Here is a 19,986-nt window from a genome sequence, read left to right on the forward strand (position 1 = left end):
GAAATTTTACAGTTTTGGGTTATGTATTATCTTTAATATTATTACAGAAAGAGACAAAGTGTAAATGACAGAATTGTTCAGCAAAGTAAGATCTACAAATAAGTCAAATGCCTGAAACTAAAATAACAGGTGAGCGATATCAGGCTCTCATGAGACTCTTGTTTTGTGTTGTCTGTATTGTAAATGTTTTATGTGCTAATCATTCTACTGATTTTGTCCATAATGGGTTCTCTATTGGAAATAAAACAAAATCTTATCTTATCTTGTGTATTATAAAGGCAACAGTAGTATACCGCTGTTCAATTGTCATTGTTTATATTTCTTCTTTATTGTAGTCTGGGGACAAGATTTCTTTTAAATGAACTAAGAATCTGGTTCCAGAACAACCGTTGTCCGATTTCATCATCAGTCCACACAGCATAAGTTGTGGACGTCAGAATTAGTTTAAGTACATTGGTAAAGTACCGACTATTTACATCTTCTAAAAGAATTGTTACTATCGTTTCACTGTCATGATTTAAACATCTGTCATTCGCCAATAGAACCTCAAACTGACACCACTTACTTCTGGAGAAAGCATTTGACATTACCAGAATTATTTTCCTACTTTCCTCCATATTTTCTAAAATATTATCCACTATCAATTTACCAACATGGAAATCTCTGTAATGAATACATAATTTGTATCCATGTTCAACTTCGAGAAATGGGACTAACTTTTGATGTACCCATTCTCTATCAGTATCACAGTACACTACAAATCCATCATACATATACTCATTGGAATCCATCCTGCTATAACCTCTACGTTTCGCGCTCAGAAGATATATCCAATACCGAATATGCCATCGTATTTTGAATATAACTATCAGGGCTATTATAAATACCACACCAACAGTAACACACAAAACTACGATAAGTGTAATCTTTACTCTTTTATATGAACAATCTTGGCTAAATGTATTGAGTTGTTTCCCTTTCCAAACTCCGGGTGTAACACAATAATAATTAGATGGATACTCTCGCATTACTATTTTTGTATCGTTTAACCAATGAACAAACCACGTTAAATCACAATTGCAGGTGAACGGATTTCTTGCTAAATTTAAGGTCTTCAAGGTGTTAAAAATATTCTCTGGCAAAGACGACTTATTAAAAGTATTTAGTTTGTTTCCACCAACTCCAAGATGTAGTAAGCTGTTTACTCCCAGGAAAGGATTGTTAAAGGATAATGAAAATAAATCATTGCTCTCTAACTCGAGTACTTTCAAGCTTGTTAGCCGATGGAATAAGTTTTCCGGTATTACTTCCCATCCAACAGATTGTAGTGTTAATTGTCTCAATTGATGAAGAAGGCCAAACATCTTCATTGCCGTTGCTGTATTTGAAGGTATACAATTGTACGATAAAATCAATGCATACAGACGAGGGCAAAAACGAAATATGTTATCGGCATTGAAACTTTTGGACTTAAATTTAAAATGTGCATCGGCTAAATTTATTGAGTTAACATTTGACATGTTAAAGGCATAACTTTGTATACGTTTGAGACTATTTCCAATTGGCAGGATACGTAATCTACGTAATTTTCTTAAGGAAGAAAAGACGTTGTCCTGTATTTCTCGAAATGGATTTTTTAACATATTTAAATTATCTAGCCGCTTCACACAAAGGAAATCCTTAGATTTCAGGACTTTTATTCTATTATTGTTCATACTTAGCTTTCTTAAGTTTGGGACAAGAGACGACCCATTCGATGCACAGAAGCTTGGGACACTGTGCAAATTATTGTTACTAATGAAAAGTCGAGTAAGCTTACGTAAACCAAATAAGTTTTCATATACTATATCATTGTTCGAGACATCTAATGTATTCAAATACTTTAAATTTTTAAAAGATGATCCGTCAATTCGTAATATATTATTATTTTGTAGGACAATTTTGTTTATTTTTCCATGCTCTAAGGTTTTGAAAATATCTGTCCGAAAGCCTTTCCTGGTTATATTGCTTAAATAAAGCGACCCTTGTTGTACAAAGTTCACATTTACAAATGCTTCATACAGAGAATCGAGAATAATTGCTATATTTGAACTTAGATCTAAAACATAAAATGATTTGAAATCAACAAAAGCATCCCTAGAAATTGTTTTGATATGATTTTGTGATAGGTTTAGCTGAGTGATATATTCGGCTGATAAGTTTTCAAATGTAAGTCTTGTTATGTTCGGGAGGTAATTGTTGACGAACGTTAGAATTTTAACATCATTAGGAAGACGTGGAATGTAAGTCAGATTTGTTCCATGGTTCATACAACGTGCTGTATTTCTTGGTTTGCAATAGCAAATGAACAGGGGACAATTCAATCCAATGGTACATCTAGCTATCACCAAAAGAAGGAGACTGCTGCCTAATCGCTGAAATTAAACAAAAGGTCTGTAAATTTTGTTTTGTTTAAGAATTAAGATTTTTCTAAGCATTTACGTGTTATATGTACATCAATTATAGTCAACATAATAAGCCGTAATCGTGGCTACTTATTGTTTAAAAGTTCAAATAATTTACTGTCGAGTTTTGATGATTCCGGATTTGTTTTGAACCTTTCCTTGTTCTATTGAAACTGTTAAATAAGAGCGTATGACTGCATCATTTCATATCGGCTGTTTAGTGTTTTAAGGTTTCTTTCATTAACTCGACTGCAAGTATTCATCACTATACGGTATTATTATGCATCCCCGTTAGGAAAGCGAAAGTCTGCAGTGAGTGTTGCGTCCATTCGGCCTAATGTTCGTACGTTAGTGTGTTCTATCGTCGATCCGCCCGTCGGAGGGGGGATTAAAACATTGACTTGCTCCTACCTTGAAACATGATAAACATATGTAGGCAGTTTATATCGCAACTCCTCTAAACAACCAAATGTATTCTAATGATACATTAAAAGATACTTTATTATATAACACCATTGTGGACAGTATCCTCGACAGTGGATGTCCTAACTCATATTCAACGTTTTTGTCAAAAGGGGGAATCCCTTTCAAGTTTATTTACAACGAACTTTTCTACACTCGTGAGTAATAGTAATAGTTATAATTTACCAATATATAATGACATATTGTGTAGATACTTTACTTGTAGACTGACTCCAAAAGGTTTTCATTTTTGTGTGTCGCTGTATTGCTGTCTCATCTACGTATATCGCACATCAACTTTATTCATACAAGAGAGAAAGTCACACTTTTTGGTTCTTTGAATTCGAAAATTAAAAAAAAAATAGAAATAACCAATTGTTCAGGAAACAAAAAAATTCTGTACACCTCTAATATATATATCGATAAGCAAACGAGGACGGAAGTTGTTTCATTGGCAACCAAAACATGTCCACTCTTTTATTCACTAAAATAAAAACATGAAATGTGACGTGGTTAACCTAATTCTATTTTAAATATTAATCCTACTTTTTTCATCTTGATCAGTAGATTTCAAAAAACGTACAACAAGAAATATACAAGAAAAACTAAAGTACAGGAAAAGCACAAAACTTTAAAACACTGTAGGTAACAAAACACAAAATGAATAAAACATTATGCCGAATAGAGTATAATATACTTAATTCAAAATAATTGGACAAGCAAGGAAAGAAGGTGAAAATATAAAGTTGACTATTAGACAAATACAACAGAACAAAACTGAGGGAAAGAATTACTTAATAGAATATAAATGAGACACATAAAAAATGACTTTAAAAAAACTTCATTAATGTGTATTTCGGTGATTATAAATTCGTATAAAAATGTTCGAAGTTACTGAAAGCAGACTCGGAGTACTTAAACTCCTGATGATAAACCATGCCGTCCTATACTTAATTCTGGTGTTGTACTACATAGAAAAAGTAAAATAACAAAAATACCGAACTCCAAGGGAAATTCAAAACAGAGAGTCCCTTATCAAATAGCAATACCTAAAGCTCAAACTTATCAAACGAATGGAAAACAACTGTCATATTCTTGACTAGAAATTTCATACAGCAAACATTTATAAATTCATGCATCTGTTGGCATGAAACGCCGAAACAACGTCAATGGTGACACCATTCGTCTCAAAACATGTTATAACATGTCATGTGAATAGAAAACTAAAATAACAAAAATACCGAACTCCAAGGAAAATTCATACCGGAAAGTTCCTTATAAAATGACAAAATCAGAAGCTCAAAAACATCTAACGAATGGAACTCTTATATTTCTGACTTGGTAAAGACGTTTCCTTATGTAGAAAATGGTGGATTAAACCTGGTTTTATAGCTAGCTAAACCTCTCACTTGTATGAAAGTCGCATAAAAACCATCATATTGACGACAATGTGTAACAAATAAAGGCAATAGTAGTATACCCTGTTCAATAGTCATAAATCGATATAACTAAAACAAATCCGGGTCAATAAACCAAAAACTGAGGGAAACACATCATCTATTAGATGAAACAAAACGGAACAACAGAAACCCTGAACTGCTACAAAAACGAACGCCAACATACATAGAAACGGACTATGTGATAACAACTGCCATATTCCTGACTTTGTACAGGACATTTTAAGAAAAAAATGGTTGGTTGAACCTGGTTTTATGGCTAACCAAACTTCCCGCTTATATGGAAATGTTAAAAATACCGCTAAAATGACAACATTACGTGACAGGAATATCGCACAAACAAATGCAAGAACATTCAGGACAGAGAAATACATAAATAAATAATATAATAGTACATTTCAACATGTAAACCACAGAATAACAACAAACACCTAAAATTAATTTACGACAGAACACAAATACAGCACAATAGAATAATGAACTGTGCGTCACACGAATGTATCAACGCCACAAAAAGTGACGTCACAAGTAAATTACTAAAAATAGAATATAAAATTGGGATTAAGTTTGTAATGGTGTTATTTGATGTAGATGTATTTTCTAACCATTACAAGCATATTAATATAGAATTGTGTCAGTAATGGTGTAATTATTTTATAACCATGTCGGGTTTTCTTCTAAATTAAACTGTGTAAAAACAAATAAATCCTGTGCATATAGATGCTTTAAACTAAAAATCACATAAATGAACTAGGTGATTAGTATCTTTACTTTTACATACATATAGAAAATAAAAATAGAATTAAAACCACAAACGATAAGATATAAAACAACATCTAACCAGAATTACTAAATACATGAATGTTGGATGTACAAATACCGAGACACGTCTAATAGAAATGCGAATTTACACTCAGCAAAACAGTTATATTCGGGAATAGATCACGTTCGGTACTTAGAAGACCAGACAATGTAGATGGTAAACCACAATCTTAGACGTGGTGAAAATGTCGTTAGTTAGTTTAGACACAGACACATTGTATAGATAAATTCGTGATGGTGTCCATAAAATTTACGGAGTGTCATTTTTAATCTTTCCTCCTAATCTCTGTTGGAGCAGTTTCTGTGTAAGGAGCACACTCCTGTATATGAAGTCCGTATAGTGTGAACATGCACGAGCATAACGTATCAACTGGGATATGTAAACACCATACGATTGGGCAGAGGGTATGTTACAGCTGACAAATGGGAAATTGATAATTGGGAAGTTGAAATCGTCCCGTTTGTCATAGATTTTAGTGTGAAGTCGTCCATCTGTGTCAATATTGAGGAAAAGATCAAGGTATGTAGGTGTCCTTCTAGTATCAGTAGTATCCTTAATTTCAATTTCACTGGGATATATGAGATGTAAGTACTGTCTGAAATATGGGTTATTCAGTGATAGGACATCATCAATACATCTGAAAGTAAAATTAAAGAATTTCCCAAGGTGGATTTTCTTTTTGTATTTTAGAAGGTTTTGAATGAATTCTGCTTCATACGAGTACAAAAACAATCGACCAGTAGAGGTGCACAATCGGTACCCATATTGGAATACCGACTGTCTGTTGAAATATCAATCCTCCAAACTCAACAAATATATTGTTGATCAAAAATTCCAGTATTTTGATAATATCATCTTCAGTATATTTTCTGGTAGAATCTGTGTGGTTCTTCACAAAATAAGAATTATTATAACCCAAAACAAGAAATTTATATCTACGATTCCCATTTTTATAGAAAAAGCTCTGTTTAATGAGATGGTGAAGTCGATCTTTTAACTGAGCATGGGGAATAGTAGTGTAAAGCGTAGAAAAATCAAAAGTTTTAATGTATCGTTCTTTATAAGGAGTTTTGTGAAGTTTTGGTATCCAGTATAATGACGGTAGATTTTCTTCTTGCCGCGCGAACATTTATTTTCACTGTTTTATACATTTGAATCCTGCATTTTGTGTTGCAGAATATTCGTTTACACCCTGTCTTGTGCATTTTTTTTAATTTTCAGTTCTTACCAGGTCAAATTATCTATTTTCAACCCCTCTCCCCTCGCGAAAATCAAATGGACTTTCCCTAAGACGTGACTTTGAAGCTTCGCCACGGTGAAACAGAAACATTGGTTAAATAACACTGGGGGAACGAAAGTTATCGCATTTTCAGAATTAAAACTGTTGCCCAAATTTCAGACAAAACATATCAAATGAACAATTAAAATTCTGAATCTTTAAAACTGTTATAAATGTAAAATTTTCATCAATTTGTAGCTGCATTTACTAAAGATATTTCTCATCATTCTATAAGCTTACTTACTCTCGTCATATTTATCCTAATATCAATGAATTATAGTTTTGTTTAAAGTCAGTTCCAATATCTGTTTTACACTATCACCATGTACAATAAACGTCTATTGTTTATTATTGATCGTGTTTCCAATATCTGATTAACAACATGTGCACATAACAACATGTACAATGAACGTATGGTGTTTCTTTCAGATAGCTGTTCAAATATCTGATTGATAACATGTACAGTGAACGTATAGTGTTTCTTTGATATGGCTGTTCAAATATCTGATTAATAACACGTACAGTGAACGTATAGTGTTTTTTTGAGATGGCTGTTCCACAACTGTTGAACAACATGAACATTGATGTCTATTGCATTTTACATTATCCTAGTAATTTCTGAATTTTCTTTCCTCTCAAGGCGTACATTTTTATTCAACAATCCAGTTAATTACTGAATTTTCTTTCTTTACAAGGCCTTAATTTTATTGAACGAAACTAGTATATCTGCTTAAATGTCATTTTTTTCACCACGTTCTGTGACTCTTTGAGATATGTTTTATTAACAGTTCGAATTATATCTAATAGTGTTCAATTGTTGATTATTGTATTTAATAACTTAATATAGATCACGGAGATGTCGTTACTAAGTTGAAAAACTTGTGTATAATCCGTTTGTGCTTTTTGAACAATAAAATATGTTTAAACTAATAGATGATCAATAAATCACTTCCGACTTTTTAATAAAAAATTTCCGTATTTTAATAGTTTCTCGCTTAAAATTTTAAGGACCAATAACATATTGCATGTATTGTCTAATCATACAATGATAATTATTTCCGGAGTTGAAACCGGAATGTATATAACGTAATAAGACAATAGACATTTATTTTTAACCTACGTTTATAGTCAATACGAAAGCCGTGGAGAGTCGTAAAACAGACAAAACAAAAGCATGCATATCAAAACATACACACGGTGTTAATATTTCACAACTCGTTCGCAATGCCCGTGTCTGCTGTGACGTTTTGGATTTCAATGAACGTAATCTATTTGTTAATTGTGAACTATTAAGTCAGGGATTTCGTTAAATTACTTAAAACCTTTACTTACACATTCCTCCATAGATACAAAGATTTGGTTTGGAAGGTTGGCTGTACCATTTGAAAACTTATTTCAAACGGGATAGCACATTCTAATTTTCACGGAGATGTTGTTTACCGAGCCCTGAAATTTAGATACGATCCGGGTAAACTTATCAATCTATTAAATAAACTTATTATAAAAGGTAAAATAATATTATTTTTATATACATATGTACATTCATGGCACTACAATCTGTCGATACCTGTATCTTGGCATTGTACAAATTTAATGTTAATGACATCTTTACACTAAATACATTGGATGTTGGATGTGTACTGTTTGATATTTTAGCATTAGAAGCATGATTTTTTATTAGTTGTTATTGGCTTTGAACTAGCTGTCAATAACTGCGAGTACACTCAGATCTGTGCTTTTCTGTTGTGGGGATGTATATATATATATATATATATACCCTGTCACGTCCGGTTTGTATTTTTTGTAAGATTGTTTTCTGTTTTGTATCGATGAGTTAAGCCCTTTTCAACTGATTTTTATTGTTTGTTCTTATGTTTATCTGGTTTTCCTTTCCATGAAAAAATGAAAAATAGGTTCTGAATCTCCTTCAGAACTCCTTCTGGGGGGTTAGGAAGAAGAGTCAGAACTTGAACCAATATTGGAAGTGCTGAAGTTTAACTATAACCCTCCCAATATATGTTGGTTCTCTGTAAGCCAAAGAATTTAACAATGACTGTACTGACCGGACCAGTAGGCATAACCAAGTGACTGAATCGCAATCTCGGCGAATATATAAATCAAACAGCTTGTTTTGAAAAATTGTAATTATGATATTCCACCAGAATGGTTACAGTAGTCAGTGTGTTGGTAAAATGAAATAAAAAAAAAGCAATACTTACAATGTGTTTGAATGGAACATATTGAAGTTTAAATGCAAATATCATATAAATCAATCAACCAAAAACGAAAGTAGAATTTACAGTTCAAATCTCAGATATAAATAACTTACAGTTCGTATGCATTTAATAAATCACTCACAGGTAGTTACCTCGTCATATCGAGAAGCGTTTAGTACAGTGATTTTGTCATAGTTTGGTTAAGATGAACATGGTTGTGTTAAGTTACTTCCCCGAACGATTGCCTCAGTTCTATTCAAACGAGCAAATAAAAAGTAAATAAGATGTTTTAATTTGCATTGTTAGTCAAACGATCTACATTGCAATTGTTGTTTTGAAGAAACTAACGCAGAATAAGCAAACTATCGAAATTGCTATGGTTTGGTTAAGTTATGACATGGTTAGGTTAAGTGTCTAGAAATTCGTCATGGTTTTGATAAAGTTTGTCATGGTTTAGATCCAAATTAATAAATATGTGTTTCGGCTCAATATTGATTTTTTGTTTAAAAACGCTTGTAATTAAACGAAGTTACACAATTTTACAACTGACTAAGAAGAAAAAAAGCCTTTTAAACCAAAATTAGATGCTGTAATTGGCAAAGCGTACATTAAACAATTTAACTGTTCGTGACTTGTCTTTGTATGCAAATCGTACTACTACGAGTGTCTTGTAAAAGAATTAGCAATAAATGAGCACTCATGTAACTTATGATCCCACATACAAAAAATTCATTTGACAAGGATGAGATTTTGGTGATTCATAAGTCCTTAATAGCTTCAATGAACATTACTTTGAGCAGCAAATCGGAGGACTTACCTTGTTTGATTTGGATATTCTATACAAACAGCCATACATTGCCAGCTCATCTGCATGTTCGACGACAGAATTGTCCATTAGATTGACAAAGATTCGTTCCGCAATGAAAGAGGGTTTTCAGAAATACCGTGAAACTGTTTACTCGTGTAGTGGTTAAAACTCTTAAAGAACTTCTGAATAAATGTAAATCTCGATGTTTCTCTGAAATTAGTTCTATCAAAACGTTTAATTTTTCAACCCTGTGTACCGCCATTCCCTATGGGTAATTGAAAAATCGTCTAAAACAAATAATTTAAATCTACAATGCTTTTCAACATAAAAATGGTAGCGCACGCTATACATTTATTACTTTTGGATACCATACGGCATATTTTGTTAATAGTGAACAAAAAAAAAACATGCTACACAGAGGAACAAGTGACCAGTATGCTGGAGTTTCTTATTGACAAAATATTTGTTGAATTTGGAGGTAGACTTTGTCACCAAATTGTCGGTATTTCTATGGGAGCGACCTGTGCGGCAGCGACCTCTTTTTATCTACATATTAGTCGGAGTTCCTTCAGAAATTTGTAAAAAACAAGAAGATCAAAGAAGCCAGATCATTTAATTTCACATTCATATATATTGTTCTTTCTTTCCATTAACAATCAAGACTTTTCTGATTGAATTCCATTAATATATCCCCAGAACTAGAAATTAAAGGAACAACAGACACGGCTTCCTCTGCCTCATTTTTAGACTTATAATACCTCGAATTTGACATGGCGGTCATCTTAGTAGCAGAATATATGACAAACGAGACGATTTTAATTTTAAAATTATCAGTTTCTCCAACCTTAGTAGCAATATACCAACTTCTCCTGCATATGGGATATACATTTCCCAACTCATTCGATATTCAAGAGCTTGCAGATGCTACTCAGACTTTGTAAACCGTCACCAGTGTCTGAGCAGAAAATTGATGAACTAGTAGTATGTCAAAGAACGTCTCGTGCTTTTTCCAAAAAAGTTCATCGGAAGACCTTGTTGGTAAATATTCCTTTTCAACTTCACAAATAATAAACGATGGTCTTTAAGTAAAGATTCTAAGTACTGACGTTGTTTGTCACCTTAATGACGTGTTATGGTACTCTTTTATTTGTCTTTGTAAATTATTACTTTAACTGTTTAGTCTATTTTTGTCCCAATCCATTTGACGTGGCTCAGTACTAATACATCCCGTCATTGTGTTATTGTGCTATGGTAAATTTTTGTATTCTTGTCTTTCGTTTTTGCTTATGTGCTTTGTCTATATGCCTTTTTGTTTTTCTTTGTTTAAATATTTGTTTTTATTTTATATTGACTAAGATTATAACACAATGTTGCCTGCTGTTATTGTATAATATGTTCAGATTTTAAATTTTTTTCCCTAGTATGTGCCTTCTTGTAATCTTCAACATATTGAAGTTAAGAAGTATTATGTAGATGTAGATGTAGGGGTGTACCCTTATTTTTTGACATTTTTACCTTTTATGTCTGTTTGTTTTGTTCACACATCGTCGTCATTATAATGGAATTTTATGCGACTGTCATACATGTGAGAGGTTAAGCTGGCTATAAAACCAGGTTTAATCCACCATTTTCTACGAAAACGAATCACAACTTTTAAATTTTGACATACGCAAGCATTATTTTGTGTCAAACTAATAACTATATGATACAAATTTTGATGTACTAACATATTAGCTATAAACGAAGATACTTACCAGCTTGAATTTGTTGTTATTAGTTCCTTTAACAAACTATTCGAATGTTTATATTTTGACACTGTTTGTCATCAAAAACACTTAACACAACCATGTTAATCTTAAACAAATATGACAAAATCACTGTACTAAACGCTTCTCGATATGACGAGGTTACTACCAGTGTCACTTATCCAAATTAACGGATTTAATTATCACAGTTTATAAATGAATCAAATTTACTTGACAGTGATATGTCTCGATTTCCTCAGAAGATTAAATGTCGTCCATGTAACATGTATTGAAATACTGGAGCATATACGGAAGTTAAAGACAGTCAAGAAGTAAAATAAATATGATGATATAAGAAATCGGCCCAGTGCCATTTGTTCTGGAAAGTTTATGAATACATATAATACACATTAAATGTGAAAAGAATACTCCCCGTCTGATGTCTAAAAGATATCACTATTTACACAAAATTCAGTCGTTCTCAATGAGAAGAATCATGTCCCCGATTTGTCGTGTGTAGGTGGTGGCTTCCCTATTTACGATTATTCGAACTTCTGCTTTCCGGACATGTTCGTCGGAACTTTGAAATGAGTTCACTATAATTCCTATTGGCCATTGAATACGGCAAAGGTTTTGGTCATTTTAAAAGAATGACGTCTCATTCGATGAAATAACGGCGATCTTCGGTCCATTTTCGTCGTTGTTGTAGTAACGGCAGGTACTCTTTTCTCCAACGTTACTAGAAAACACTGGTCAGAGCCTGTACACGTCTCCATTTGGCTTAACATGGATCGCGATTGTCGAATTCTCCAAGCTGATCTGAAGTGAAGATGTACTAATAATCGGTCTTCTGTGTCAATAACATAGCTGGACTTAAGATTAACGAATTCTCTGGATCTGTCGATACCGGTACCAGAGGCCAAGAGTTCACTATTGCTGAAACGTCTGCCATTAACTTGTTGAGCACGTCATGCGTTAGGCTCCTTCCGGCGACATTTAAAAGCATTGAACCAAGTATTCTCCTGACGATACCAATCATTCTCTCCCAGGCTCAACCAATGTGGGACGAATGTGACAGATTAAAGATCCATGTTGTACCATAATTGTACAGATTAAAGATCCATGTTGTACCATAATTGTACAAAACTTTCTTGAAGGGTGTGTCCTCAACGTTGATTGAGTTGATTCTTAAGTCATCGATTGCGCCAATAAAGTTCGTTCTATGGTCGGATTTGAAGATCTTAACTTGGCCTCTAACAGCTGTGTAAAGGCTGATAAGCACATTTCCTCGATGAGTTCGATGTTAACAGCTCTTGTCACTAAGCATGTAAATAGAATTGCCCAACCTTTGGGGTTGGCGTATCCACCACGGGTTTACGTGAAACAATTGTCCAGGGTACAAAGGTGTCGATTTCAACTTTAGTCTGATGGTTCAAGACGGTCCTCTGGCAAATCAGACATAATTTGACACTCGGTTTTTCCTCTTAGGTTGCGACATGTTACACATTTATGAATAATAGACGAGATCAAGCCTTTCGCTCCAACGATCCGGAATCCTGCGGATCTAATTGCTCCATCTGTGAAGTGGCGACCTTGATGTTTATCCTTGTCATGGTAGTGTTAGACTAATAGTGTTGTTATGTGATGGCGTCCGGGGCCGATCAATGGTTTCATTTCACGGAGGTTCAAGTCAGATTTGACGATACGGCCTCCTATTCGTAATAGTACTTCTTCGTCTAAAAACGGTTAGAGGTTAGCTATCAGGCTTTGCTTTGGAATTTGTTCCTTACGTCGAATCTTTCTAGAGAAGTCACTAATTCGTCCTTTTTTGACCGGTTTAAACGGGAGAAACATTTCAAAATGGCTATCGCTCGCACAAGTGATGGCCAGTTGGAGAATCGATTGAATCTATCAGTTCCAATACCTTTAGGCTCAGGTTTGGTATGTGTCTTTGCAGCATTCACAGTGGCACGGATTTCTCGATCTTCATCTGGATCAACTAGTTGATATTCGTCCTTAGAATTTCTTACTGTTTTGAGGAAAGAAGTTGTCTAGGTCCTAGTAACCACTCACTACTATGAATTTCGTCGGCTGGTACGGATCTTCTTAATGAATCTGCAGGATTACGATTCGTTGGTACATAGTTCCATTGACTTGAACGCTAAACTTCCTTATTCTTTCCACTCTATTTGCAACATAGATAAAAAAAATCTTCTTGTCTCCTTACTAATGTAACATATGACCACTTTACTGTCAGTGTAGACATTCACAGTTTCTATATGTAAATCTACATTATCTATGATGCATTGTGCGATCTCAACTGCTAATACGGCAGCAGATAGTTCTAGTCGTGGAATGGTATGACCTCTTCAGACTTGTTGGAGCAACTTTTGCTTTACCCAGAATGAACTCAAGATTTGGTTCACCACTACTGTCTGTCGTGCGGAGATATGCGACAGCTGCTATGGCTTTTTCGGACGCATAAGAGAAGACATGTAGCTCCTTGGTAACAGTCTTGCTGAGATACGGCACGTATTCACAGTATAAGTCCAGATCCTTAATCACTGGCGTGAAATACAGACATAACTTCCGCACAGTTAAAGGCGAACTTGTGAAGCCTTAAGTTTCCATATTTTGCTAATGCTTGTTGCGTGTCCTTGATGACGTAAGACCATCGTCGACATAGAAGTTTCTTGTTACAAAGTTTGTCACGTGACTGCCGAACTCCTGTTCTGATGCCTGAGCTGGTTTTCTGAGTCCAAGCGTAGCAACGGCAGGTGACTAACTTTTCCAAAAGCAGGAACCCTCATGCGGTATTCGAAAGGGTTTTCGTTTAGGTCATGGTTTTTATGCCATAGAAATCTTAGGTAATTTCGGTGGTCTTTTCTGACTACAAAACAGTGAAACATGTGTTGAACGTCAGCATTTACTGCAACCATCTCTTTCCTGAAACGCAAAAGTAATCATTGCTCAAGTATGGGCCTGTCAGCAGGACACCGTTAAGTGGGACTCCGTTACATTTGGCGGCAAAATCAAACACACCTCTTATCTGATCGGGTTTCTTGGGGTGAAAAACACCAAATAATTGTGAATACCAGCACTCTTCATGGTCGTCCAATGGTGGGGCAAGCTCTGCGTGATTGTTGTCAAGAATCTTACTCATAAATGTGAGAAAGTATTCTCGTTTTACCGTGTTACTACTAAGACTGGCGTCTAACAGAATTACACGATGAAAAGCTTGTTGTCTGTTGCTTGGCAATGGCTGTCTTGGCACTCGGAACGGTAACGGTGCTACCCAACTTCTGTTTGAGTTTCTCACAAATTCGTTGCTTGAACATGGTTGAAACGTCGATGGTTATCCGGTAAGCAAAATGTTGGTTATTTTCACATTTAACTCGAGAGGAACTGTTTGTTAATGCAAGTATCTCCTATCACTACCCAACACAGTTTCAACTGTTGTGCATATGACGCCCTGGGTGTTCAATGACGTGGTGTGCCTCGATTAGGTCTCTTCCAATTAAAAGTAGAATTTTGCAACGTTTCTCGGTAGAATGCTTCCTCTCAGTTCTTTGAAGTGCGGATAATGCATTGTGACTTCAGGAGAAGGCATTTCGTCCCTATTGTTGGAAATGTTGTCACATTCTATTAATAGAAGCAACTCAAATCTAATATAACCTTGTAATGATTCCATGACGAAACCTCTCCCTCTTTTCCAGGAAGTGACTACTCTGCCGGAGCATGTTGATAAGACATAGTTTTCCGGTTTTTCTTGTTTGTCAAAAACACTGAAGATTTCGGGCGAGGCAAAAGTCCGGTTGCTTTGGTAGTCTATGATTGCATTCATCCGGATAGCTTTGTTCAGGTTGTCCTTTTGATACACATTGACAGGTTGTATTTTAGCACAAGATTTCCCGCTATATTGATCCTTGCAGATTTCTGTACAGGTAGAATTAACTGAGGTTGGCTTGGTTTCAACTGATTCTGTCGGCTCCCCGCCGTCGACTTTTCTGGGCGAGTAAAACTGAGAACCTGCGGGTGGTTCCATCCTATTGATATGAAGTGCGGTGATGTGTTGTTTACTCCTACATTCTTTTCAACTAATGCGTGCATTGTATTCTAGACTTCTTTGCGTGGTGGACTGTTTTGCCTTTGGCACAGCACCTTTTGTAGCTGGTGTGACTTTCGGCTCAAAGCCGAAACATTACTCTGTGTTCATTTATTTACAAAAAAGGTTCCCATCGAGCACGGTTCACGATATCAAATCCGAGATAATCGTATAAACAACATCATTTATTTAGAACGGATCATATGACATGTATGACGTTTACCTTTTCTGAATCTTGCAGGGAAAGCTAGTTGTGCCTTGGTAAATTGACACTTTAAATGGTATGTTGGTGTGAAATTACACGGTGAAGTATCACTTTTAAGTGGTATGTTAGTGTATAATTACACGTGTTATGGTGTAAAGCTATGAAACAATCAATTTTTCTGGAATATTTGTTTGAATATGTGTAAACGTTGATGTAACGTTTCAACCGTTTCTGATTGTATACATTCCATACGGAGGTTACACTAATTCGAATAGTAAGTTGCACATAATCCATACTTTTAAGGGTGAAGTCCCACATCGGTGATACCTAACAAGATTTATGGTGTAAAACAATCAAACACGCCGATTATTGGAATAGATATCAAGTTTGGTGTGACATTACATCTTGGTTTAAAGGTGTACATCTTACACGGAGGTAACACTAGTTAGAGTAGAGTTTCGCACGAAACCAACACTATTAAGTGTTAAGTTAGTGTTAAATCACATCTAAGTGATACATAACACGTTGTTTTGGTGTTAAGGATACTTAAACACACTGATTTTTAGGAATAGTTGTCCTTAATATGGATATGGTGTAGATTTTGGTATAACATTTCATCCTTTTTAACAGTGTGCTGTAGCTATCTTATATAGATATAAGATGTGGTATGAGTGCCAATGAGACAACTCTCCATCCAAGTCACATTTTGTAAAAGTAAACCATTATAGGGAAAAGTACGGCCTTCAACACGGATTCTTGGCTCACATCGACATTGACAACGGCACGTGCGCCCTTGGTTTCTAGCGATATTTTTTCATATCACTCTACTGTGCTGTGAAATATAGAATAACCATACATTGTCTCGAAATAAAAAAAAAATGTTTACAAGGCTTAGAAACAGGTAGAAAGCGAGGCTTCGCCGAGCATTTCTATCTTGTTTTGAGCCGAGTACAAATAAAATTTATATTTAGAGACAATGTTTGGTTATTCTTTATATACTGCAACTCCTATAACTGTTCCAAATGAAATATTTAGGTTAAAAACCATCATTTTTAGCTCACCGGGTGGGCTTATGCCATCACCTGGCGTTCGTCGACGTCCGTAGTCGTCTGTCGTCGTCGTCGTCGTAAACTATTTCAAGAATAATCTCCTCTGAAACTACTGGGCCAAATAACTTCAAACTATAACTGAATGTTTCTTAGTGTATCTAGTTTATATATTGTATCCGAAATTTTGATTCATTAACAAACATGGCCGCCATAGCTAAAAATAGAACATAAGTGACAAATGCAGTTTTTGACTTATATCTCAAAACTATAAACTAAAGCACTGAGAGCAAATCTGACGGGATATAAATGTTCAATAGGTCAAGATCTAACAGCCCTGAAATTTTCAGACGAATCGAACAACCCATTGTTGGGTTACTGACACTAAATTGGTAATTTTAAGGAAATTTTGCAGTTTTTGGTTATTATCTTGAATATTATTGAAGATAAAGATAAACTGTAAACAGCAAAAATGTTCAGCAAAGTAAGATCTACATAAAAGTTTAATAACTGAAATTGTCAATTGACCCCTTGAGGAGTTATTGCCCTTCATAGGACAATTTTGCACAATTTGTTCATCATGTTTGCTAACATTTAAAAATCTTCTCCTCTGAAACTACTGGGCCTAATACTTCTAAACTTTAAATGAATGTTCCTTATGGTATCTAGTTTATAGATTGTATTCGGGGATTTGATCCATCAAAAAACATGGCGGCAGTTTCTAAAAATAGAACATAGGTGTCAAATGAAGTTTTTGGCTTTCATCTCAAAAACTAAAGCAGTAAGAGCAAAACTGACATAGGGGAAAGTGTTTAAACAGGTTTAGATCTACCTATCAAGTAATCTTCAGACCAATAGGATAACTTATTGTTGGGTTACTGTCCAGAAATAGTTAATTTTTAGAAAATTTTACAGTTTTGGGTTAGTGTAAACATATTTTATTATTGGCATTTACATATTAATACAAGTGAATAATTAATAGGATCCAGAAACAAGCTGTTAGCTTATATTCATCCGTTTCCTAATCAGTTTTGGGTTATGTATTATATTTAATATTATTATAGAAAGAGAGAAAGTGTAAATGACAAAATTGTTCAGCAGAGTAAGATCTACAAATCAGTCAAATGCCTGATACTGAAATTACAGCCAGTTGAGTGCTATGTTTTATTTGGAGCGGACGACGTAAAATCCGCGAACCACGTATGTTTTATTGACGTCATAAATAAAACTCTACGGAAACGTATTGTCAACGTCCTACAGTAGGACAACCGGATGTGCCTTTTTGGCCAAAATGTGATTCGGCGGCGCTCAGTAGTCCTACGCCGAAAATTGGACTATTTTGCGTCGGCCGACGTCAACTGAAAAATGGCGCGCTTTTGTTTTTTTTTTTCATTCGCTTACGGCAAAGTACCGACGGTAAATACTGTTGATTGTAAGTATATCTTTAAGAGAAAAATATATGAGTTTACATATTATTTTCATTTTAGAACATTAAAATAAAAGGAAATCTTATTTTTTTATATCTGAACATAGAATTTCGGATTTTGATTTTATGCACTGTAGAATTAAATAGCGATATTAAAAATGGGTACAAAAAAATACATATCCTTCGATTTTCTAAAAATTTTAACATCCTATTCTCGCTAGTTTTTGGCATCGAAATTCGTAAAGAACAGGGGTGTTCAAGCCAGGGCAAAAATTTGTACCCATTTTAAAGTAGGGGTCTCAATTTTTTATAGGTTTTTCCTTGCAAGGTCGATAGATTTAATAATTGGAACAATTTCTGTTTTTAAAGTAAATATTCATTCAACTGTCATGAAAAGGTGAATCCTTAGATATTTAACTCCTTTAAAAATAATAATATGTGTCCATAAATTGTAAAATTATAGATTTTTTTCGAAATTGAAGAAGGCGCCATTTTCGTCTATTTTTCTATTACGTCTATTGGTCTGCTATAATTATTAGATGTTTCTATAAAAATCTCCGCCTCGATTTTTTTTATACTTTCATATAATAATCTTTGGTACATAATGTATATGTTATGAAAAAATTAGGCATTTCTATCGAGTAGAAATGGAGAACGGTCATCTTTATTTTGTATGTCCCCACTATGGGTGCGCGGTCCTCCCTTAACCTTGTTTCTGAAGTACACGATAGCTATTCTTCTCTCAAAAATATTTATCCACTAAAATTTATTGAAACATAACAAATATATTTTAAGACATCAATAAATTCTAACTGCTAAAGATTTTTTGAAGCAGAATTGCCGGAATCGACCTCAACCGATGTTGTGTCAGTATATAGACCAACGTTTTCAATTTCCCGCGCCGTAAATGTCAACGTAAATGTCATTAAAAGTTGGATTCTTTACTTCTTTGTAGCAATTTTGTTTATCTGAATGCAAAGGAAGTCATGCGATATGTTGAATTCATATCAACGTTATACCAAAACAGGCCGAGCTTGGTAAACTAACAGTTTTAGGCCTACATCATCATGGGATTGATTTTTTGATATCGTACGTCGTCTTCGTTGATCCATATTTATTTCGTGATTATTGTTAGTATGTTACCGGCCGATGAGTTTTTAATGAACATCTAACCTGAATAGGCCATAGAAAAGCTATCGTTTTTTTTCATAAGTTTCCTTTCGTTAATACAGTTATCGTTATGTGTTTTGTTTTGTTTCTTTTTTGAAAAAAGGGGGGGTTCATTTTGTCAAAGGCATGTGTCATTTTATTAATTCTTAATATCTGGTTTGCAGTGTTGGTTTAAACTCTTCATGACTTTATTTTTTAAAAATTCAATGTGCAGTTTCTTAGGGCATTGGTATAACATGTATAATGACTATTAGACTAGTATTACTATATCTATGCATATGGGGAGGACCATTTGCTATTCTAGGTAGGTGGTGGGAAGGGAATCCTGGTCTGTTCGCACTAGTACTTGTTCGATCTTGGTCCTTTTGCCCTGTTACCAATTCGCCCTGTTCTTCTCTTTTATTTTGTCTTGTTTAATCACGAACATATATATATTGACAGATATACTGTTCCCAGGTTTAATGTAAATTAGTTGAATGAAGTATGTAAAAGTTGTTGACAATTTAGTGAATAAACTGCATAAGCCATAATGTGCGATGTAGTAGGATTTTTTTCTGGATTGACTTTTTATTTGCATCCATTGCTACACATGCTTTTCTTTCTAAATATATTTTCACTTTTGCATACTCACTGATGCAGAATATTCATTTTCAGCCTCTATTGTGTCATGTTATTTAGGGACCTTTTACTGTATATATGTAGCTTACTATGGGTTATTGGTTCTGTTCATTGATGAAGGCTGTCAGAGACCTATACATATATTTATTAACCTTTTCGTCATAAGGTATCTGGTGGAGAGT

The 19,986-nt window shown here is 34.5% G+C and overlaps 1 protein-coding gene across 1 annotated transcript; it reads right to left on the bottom strand.

Annotated features, from left to right (window-relative positions):
- Positions 1-253: 253 nt before the first annotated feature.
- On the bottom strand, positions 254-7,255 carry LOC127729481 (toll-like receptor 7). The gene is made up of 2 exons (XM_052237315.1): positions 6,710-7,255; positions 254-2,414 (listed from the first exon to the last, which is right to left on the bottom strand). Exons 1-2 carry the CDS (start codon positions 6,716-6,718, stop codon positions 327-329), a joined length of 2,097 nt encoding a protein of 698 aa, XP_052093275.1. The 5' UTR covers positions 6,719-7,255; the 3' UTR covers positions 254-326.
- Positions 7,256-19,986: the final 12,731 nt, after the last annotated feature.

Source organism: Mytilus californianus, unplaced genomic scaffold (assembly GCF_021869535.1).
Source record: "Mytilus californianus isolate M0D057914Y unplaced genomic scaffold, xbMytCali1.0.p SCAF_2, whole genome shotgun sequence".
Lineage (NCBI taxonomy): Eukaryota > Metazoa > Mollusca > Bivalvia > Mytilida > Mytilidae > Mytilus > Mytilus californianus.